The 6,971-nt window shown below is 35.7% G+C and overlaps 1 protein-coding gene across 1 annotated transcript in view; it reads right to left on the reverse strand.

Moving 5' to 3' along the window:
* Nucleotides 1-1,319: 1,319 nt before the first annotated feature.
* The window catches only part of LOC116850308, a 6,121-nt gene continuing 469 nt past the window's right edge, over nucleotides 1,320-6,971 (reverse strand). The window contains exons 2-7 of the mRNA XM_032828466.1: nucleotides 5,971-6,955; nucleotides 4,506-5,073; nucleotides 4,148-4,388; nucleotides 3,812-3,979; nucleotides 2,978-3,178; nucleotides 1,320-2,074 (exon numbers count right to left, since the gene is read on the reverse strand). Coding sequence (XP_032684357.1) covers nucleotides 1,320-2,074; nucleotides 2,978-3,178; nucleotides 3,812-3,979; nucleotides 4,148-4,388; nucleotides 4,506-5,073; nucleotides 5,971-6,955 — 2,918 coding nt within the window. The remainder of the gene's footprint in view (nucleotides 2,075-2,977; nucleotides 3,179-3,811; nucleotides 3,980-4,147; nucleotides 4,389-4,505; nucleotides 5,074-5,970; nucleotides 6,956-6,971) is intronic.

Below are 6,971 nucleotides of genomic sequence, written 5' to 3' on the forward strand. Positions count from 1 at the left end.
CGTTAAGAAATATTTAGGATAAGATGAAAAGGAGAAAGTATAAGAAAAGAGTATGTAAAATAGGTTAAGGTAGAAATTAAGAACTTCCTGGCATTGTAAGCTGAAGTAAAGAACAATAAAGATACGATACGATATTTAGTTTGATTTTACTTTATTGTTTTTTTTTATACAACATTATGTTTTTAACTTTAGTTACGCTTTCGTCCTCTCGTCGGTCCCCAGTTGTTGTGTGCAGACGATAATCTATATAAAAACTTTAGAAAGCGTTCTTGTTGGATCCTAGCTCCCGCCCTTGTGCCGCGTCTTTGTCCTATATATTTATTATAAATACATGTATTTTGTATGTATTTGTATGTACTATTAATATATACTATATTATATTATGTATTTATTAGTAAATATAAGTTTAGAACAGAGCTTATAATTTATAGCTGGTGCCACATTTTACACATTATAGTTGCGGATTGGATTCGAATTACGAGCTGCGAATTGTTGATTAGCCAATGAATCTGATTATCGATGCATTCGGAAACATACACCGTGTGCACACTACTAAATCTGTTGTGTTGGAGTGAGCGAGATACAAGAATGAGATAAAAAGAGAAGGGAAAGTATTTAAGTGACGTTTCCGAACGCAGCTTATCTCAGTTAAAGTAGCTAGTTGATTCGCAATTTGCAATCTGAATCCAGGGCAGCGTTCCGAAATTCACTACCAGTATTGAAATGCTATAGTGTACGTGACATAAATTATAGATTTTCAGTATTCGTAGTGAATTTTGGAACGCATCCGCAATGTGTGATATGGGCTTAAACTAACTCGGATTAAAAAATTATCCGAATAATGCAGAAAATTATAAAATACCTTGATAATGGGCAAAAGCCGGAGCAGGATGGGTAGCGGGAGCGGGAACAGGAGCGGCAACGGAAACGCCAGCTGGAGCGGGAGCTGGAGCGATAGCTGAAGCAGGAGCTGGAGCGGGAGCTGGAGCGATAGCTGAAGCATCATTGGGTGCTTCTATTACCATTTCCAATAATTGTTGCTCCATTAAAAGCTATAAAAATAGTATGTATTAATATTAATATATATGATTATGAGACTATATATATATAATTAAAATATAATAAAAAATTATCTTACGTCCTCGTCGATTATGTCCATTACGTCCTTTATTCAGTAATGAATAAATGAATACAGTCGATCGTTTTTCTTTCTCTCTCTCTCTCTCAATATGGCTTCAGGCAACCAAAAGGCGTACCCCCAACACCACTCAAAGTATAGGAGATGTTTCAATATAAGCTGTAATGCCATGGGACATAGGTCATAAGGATTGATTAGTAGATTTGAGAAAATTAAGGATTAATTTAAACGGTTCGGAAAATTTGGAGAATGCAGCCCTAATTATATCCTCTATATTCATAATATTTATAGCATAAAGCTGTGTTATGAGTTTATCAGATTCTTCAATATGTAGAGCACAATTAAAAAGCAGATGCTCCAGATTCCTAGGGGTGAATCCACATTCACACCTGTCTGTGGTAGTGATATTTTTCCGCAAAAGATGTGAACCTGTGCATATATGATGGGATTGAATCCTAGCCATGATTGTAATGATTTGTCTGGGAATTTTCTTTGATCCGCTGAACCGGAATTTGAGTGGAATGAGGTCGGTATGATTCCTGTATTCCTTGCCTTTAACTTTAAATTCCGTTTCCAATGCTTGTAATCCTTCTTCTATAATAGGTTTTCTCATATGCCAGCATATACTGGATGGGTCCAGTAGATGGTGTCTAGGTGGGGCTTCAGTGCTACCAGAAGCAAGCTTAGCAAGAGTATCCGCCATTTCGTTGCCTTCTATACCACAGTGACCAGGAATCCAAACAAGTGTGATGTCAATGTCCATATCTCTGGCTTTAAGAATTTTGTGTATAATATCATAGCATACCATGGGCTTCTTACCCCAAGTATCGATGGCATTAATACTTTTCAGTACACTTAATGAGTCAGTAAAGATGCCTACTTTCTTCTTGCCCAAAGACATAGCAGTATCAATAGCATGTATTATTCCGTATGCCTCTACAAGGAAGATATTATTGGATTTGGGTATAGGGATGGAAATCCTAATATCCACGGAAGGAGCACAGACTCCAAAACCGGCGCCTCCATCCGGTCCAATGGAGCCATCAGTAAAAAGAATAAGGGAGAACTTGAAGGATTCAATAAAATGGTTCGCTAACCTGTTTATACCATTTATGGAAAGTTTAGAGTTATTTTTGATATTATAGTAAAAATTTCCGCATTTTCTTCGGTAGTGTTTTAACAGTGTGAATCTTTCGGTGTCTATGTTAATCTGCGTGAATCTATTGTTGTAAGGATAACTTAAATATCCACTAAGTGGGTAAGTTTTGGTTTTAGATAGGTTAGAGATATTTTTTAGAGCCAGTTTAGCAATGTACGGCCAGTCATCACATTTTATTTGTGTAGAATTGTTGGTATCACGAGAGGAATCCTGTAGAAATCATTTCTCCAGTACTTCTTTAAACATATCTGATTGGTTTGAGAAGGATTTTACTATTAGTTTACAATATTCCATTTTACGTCTATAATTTAGAGGTAGCTCTCCAGCTTGGCTTAGTAAAACATTGGTGGGTGTGGATATCATTAATCCTAGGATGTTTCTAATAGTTGCGTATTGAACTCGGTCCAGACATGTCATTTTGTGTGGAGCAACGTTCAGCAAAGTGAGACCGCCCCAATTTAAAATAGATCTTATTAGGCCTCTATGTACATAAAGTAAAGTTAAAGGATGACACCCCCATTTGATGCCAGCAATTTTTTTAAGAATGTTAAGTCGTTTCATGCATTTGTGGTATAACGATTTTATATGCGTGTCCCAACTAAGTTTATGGTCAAATATATAGCCTAAGAAAGTGACTCTCGGAACAAGTGAAATAATTGAATTATTTAAGTTTAAATTACCTCTGGTATTGTTTACTAAATTACGTATGGTTTCGAAACGGGTCATATTACTAAATATACATAGATTAGTTTTCTCGGCGGAGATTTGTAGATCTAAGGCTGTAAGGTTGCTATTGAGTGTCACTAGATCATTTTGAAGAATTTTGCAAATGTTGTAGACATGTTTGCCTTCAGTGAAAATAATGATGTCATCCGCATAAGCTAGAATATGAGAATTTTTATTTAGATTTCTATGTATATATGAAATATAAATGTTGAATAAAATGGGACTAAGGACTGATCCTTGTGGTACTCCAATTGATGTTTTACGAGTTCCAAGACATTTACCTCGATAGTAACCTGTAATTGATCTATCACATAAAAGAAAGTTGATAAATTTAAGAATGTTGTAAGGGAGGTTTAAGTTAGTGAGGATATTCTTGAGTTTGGAGGGGTTGACGTGATCAAAGGCACTTTTTATATCAATAAATATAGCACCTACTTTGTTGTTAGTATTGAATGCTTTTTGAATGTAAGTTTTTAAAAATATAACGCTGTTAGCGCAAGCTTTGCCTTTACGGAAGCCATTTTGATATTGAGGCAAGCATGAAAAGTTCTCAGCCCACCACTCCAATCTGATTTTAATTATTCTTTCAAAAATTTTTAGAAATATAGAGGATAGAGAAATGGGTCTTACATCTTTGTTATTTGCTTTAGGGATAAAAATCATAATAAATTCTTTCCATGAGTTAGGAAAATTGCTCGAAGTCAAACAGGAATTGTATATACATCTTAGGTGTTTTAAGAATTTAGGTGGCAAATTTTTAATTATTGTACTGGAAAACATATCCTTACCAGGGGCTTTTTTCTTGTAACATGAAGCTTTGATTGCTACCTGAAACTCGGGATCTGAGATAGGCGAAGCTAAGAAGTTGTGATTGGTATACTCTTGCATTGTGGGATGAGGTATTGCTCTTTGAGTCAGATTGGAGTGGTGACCGGTTTTATTGGTTTCTATCGAGACTGGTGGGGGAGGACCAAAGGTAACAGTTTTTTTGAAAGTATTAATTGCCACATTATACTTTTCTTCAGAAAATTCGTCATTTTTTAAATTCACCGGTCTTCTTAACCTAAATGATTTAATAGTGTTCCACGTATGTGATATATCACTATTTGCATTAAGCGAATTACAGAATTCTCTGAATTTGAGATTTCTGATTTTACGTAATTTATTTTTAATTTGCTTGCATTTGTCCAGATAACTGTTGATATTTTCTATAGAAGGATTAGCTTTAAATTTTTGGTAAAGATCCCTTTTTTCATTAATCAATAACGAACACTCCTCGTTCCACCAATACACCGGAGGTTTTCTTTTATTATTTACAATTTTGGGTAAAGAGGCGCCAGCTTCAATTAAAGCTGAATTAATATCCTGTGTAAAATTTTCGTAATTATAGTTATTCTCTATGTTGTTATTAGAACATATACATTTGGTTGCTATGTGATTCTCACATGATACTAATATTGCTTTAAATTTTTTCCAGTCTACCCTAGAGATAGAATAGTGTGGTCTGCAACTTATTTTATTAAGGGAACATGCTTGCAATCGCAGAACAGTAGGGAAATGATCACTTCCATATTTGTCTAAAATAGTTTGCCAAGTAGACGAGGTTGCCAAGTTAGACGATACAATAGTTAGATCTAAAGCACTTTGAATGGAACCATCAGAAGATGTCCAGGTGGGTGAATCGTCATTTAATACGACCAGATTGGTATTTTGTACAGCATCTAAGATCAACGTTCCGTTAGTATTAGGTACCTGAGAGTTTGCACACCATAATGAATGTTTACCATTTAGGTCACCACAAATAACTATCTCACCCAGGCTCGCCAAGTACTCAAATAGCTTAGGCCAAGGGTTTCTATCATTTACTTCAAGAAAAGTATTGGGAGGATTATATATAACGCATATATATCCATTTTTATTTGCCCATCGAACTTTAATAATGTTGTAATCCATCTTGAAGTTAGAGCAGATGTCATTCAAAATAGGTGGTTTAATGACGGTGAAATCAATGGATTTTTCAATCAAGATGGCAGTGCCGCCACCCACTTCCCTGCGATTATAAACAATCATATTATAATTACACCATGTCATATAATCAGAATCTTTAAGCCATAAGCACCTTTCGCATAAGCACATTATAGACGAAGCATATGTATCTAAGATAGAAGCAATATCATTAACATGAGCATGAGCAGACCTGCAGTTCCGTAAAATTAAAGAGGTAATATTTGAGTTATTAAAGTTCATATTTAGTAGCAACAATATATGTTACAAAGTAAGGTAAATATTAAAAGGGTAAAATCTATCTAGACGTATTTTAGCTATATAAGGACTCTGTATGAATGCTTATTTTGCGATGGTTTCAAATACGGAGTTAGCAAGTTTCTGAATCAAAATACAGTACTGCGATTCGTTTAGGTTGATATGTAGATTGTTATTTTCAAGAACAGCGGATTCGGTGATTAATTCAGCAAATTTGCTAAAAAGGTAGGATTTAATGTCAGCAGTGTCTTCTAGTAAGTTTATGGTGTTAGTATTATTGTTATTGGCGTTGAATGTTGGTGAATAATTTGTTTGTTTGGGTTGGACAAGAGTGTCTATATTATCTGATTTATTAGGGCTACTTCTGTCAGAAGTGTTATGAGAGTCCAGTATGACAGATGCTTTGGTTTGAGGTTGATTCCGAGAGTCACTATATTTTGATTTAGCATTCAAGTTATGTTTTTTATAGCTAGTATATTGAAGAGGCAGAAAGTCCATTAGAGAGTTAATATTAGGATGCTTAATATTTTTAATAGATGGAGATCTACCTCTAAGTAAAGGCTTGGGGTTCTGTGCACATATGGAGTTAAAGGAAGGGTTCATGAAATCAGCGAGAGGTACGTTTGCTAAGCTATATCGTTCAGGTCTAAGATTGTACCAGTTTTCATCTAGTGTAGATGCATACCTTTTATAGTAGGCGAGGGCTTCTCTGGGACTCAAACCTAGCTTGGCCATAATTATTTTGATACGTCTGTTTTCAATGAACGTTGGGCAGTTGTAGTCATTAGCAGCATGGTTGGTGTCCATCTCTTTGGTCCGTATGCAATTAATGCAGTTTAAATGTCTGCTGTTACAGTTCTGTTCTTGATATTCCTTGGAGGCGCATTTTACACACACACGCGCACTTTCTCCTCCTCTGCATTGAGCGGATACATGTCCAAACCTCTGGCAGTGGGTGCATCTTCTGACCTTTTGAACAAATAGCGTAAAATATACTCGAATGTCAAAGTAAATGGCCGATTTTTGAACTGAGGAGTAGTGAAAGGTAACAATATTAGTCCTCGTCGGTTTATATACGACCTCAGAAGTATTGTCTTCTTTGGTAATAATGGTTCTATGTTTGATATATTGTATACTGATGGGTTTTTTCCAGTTACCTTGCCACTCAGGTGGTGGGTCTAGATTTTCCATATCCTCATACGTAACTGTACTATCTAAATCTCGCGTGACCATTGCTCTGAATATTTTATAATTAGGTACGTATGCAATCCAAATGGATTCTGGGAAAATATCGTTTCTTTTGCGTGACATAACTTCAACCAGTTTATTTGCAACTTGATAGTCGGCCATATTAACCGAAAATTTACTGTTACCAAGGTGTTTAAGGTCGTACGCATTTTTCCATAAGTTGGGCAAATGTTTAGAAATATTTTTTCCTATACGTAATTCGCTGGGAGTATGAGATATACTTTTTTGTGTTTCCGGCGTCTTGTCAACAATGCGTTCAATTATTATTTCATATGGGCCTGGATGGCACGCATCATACCTGTTGCTGAGAAACGCATTAATGCGATCCGGAATGTCGGAACATACTTTCTTGTTGGCGCCACAACTATCCGTCTCCATGTCTGTTGTTTTCGTAGCTACTTCCTGTAGTACTTTAGCTGCATCTTCTTCGTCCGGGGA

This window comes from Odontomachus brunneus, unplaced genomic scaffold (assembly GCF_010583005.1).
Source record: "Odontomachus brunneus isolate Ranch 3 - 2012 unplaced genomic scaffold, Obru_v1 Obru_scaffold_001, whole genome shotgun sequence".
In the NCBI taxonomy this organism is placed as follows: Eukaryota; Metazoa; Arthropoda; class Insecta; order Hymenoptera; family Formicidae; genus Odontomachus; species Odontomachus brunneus.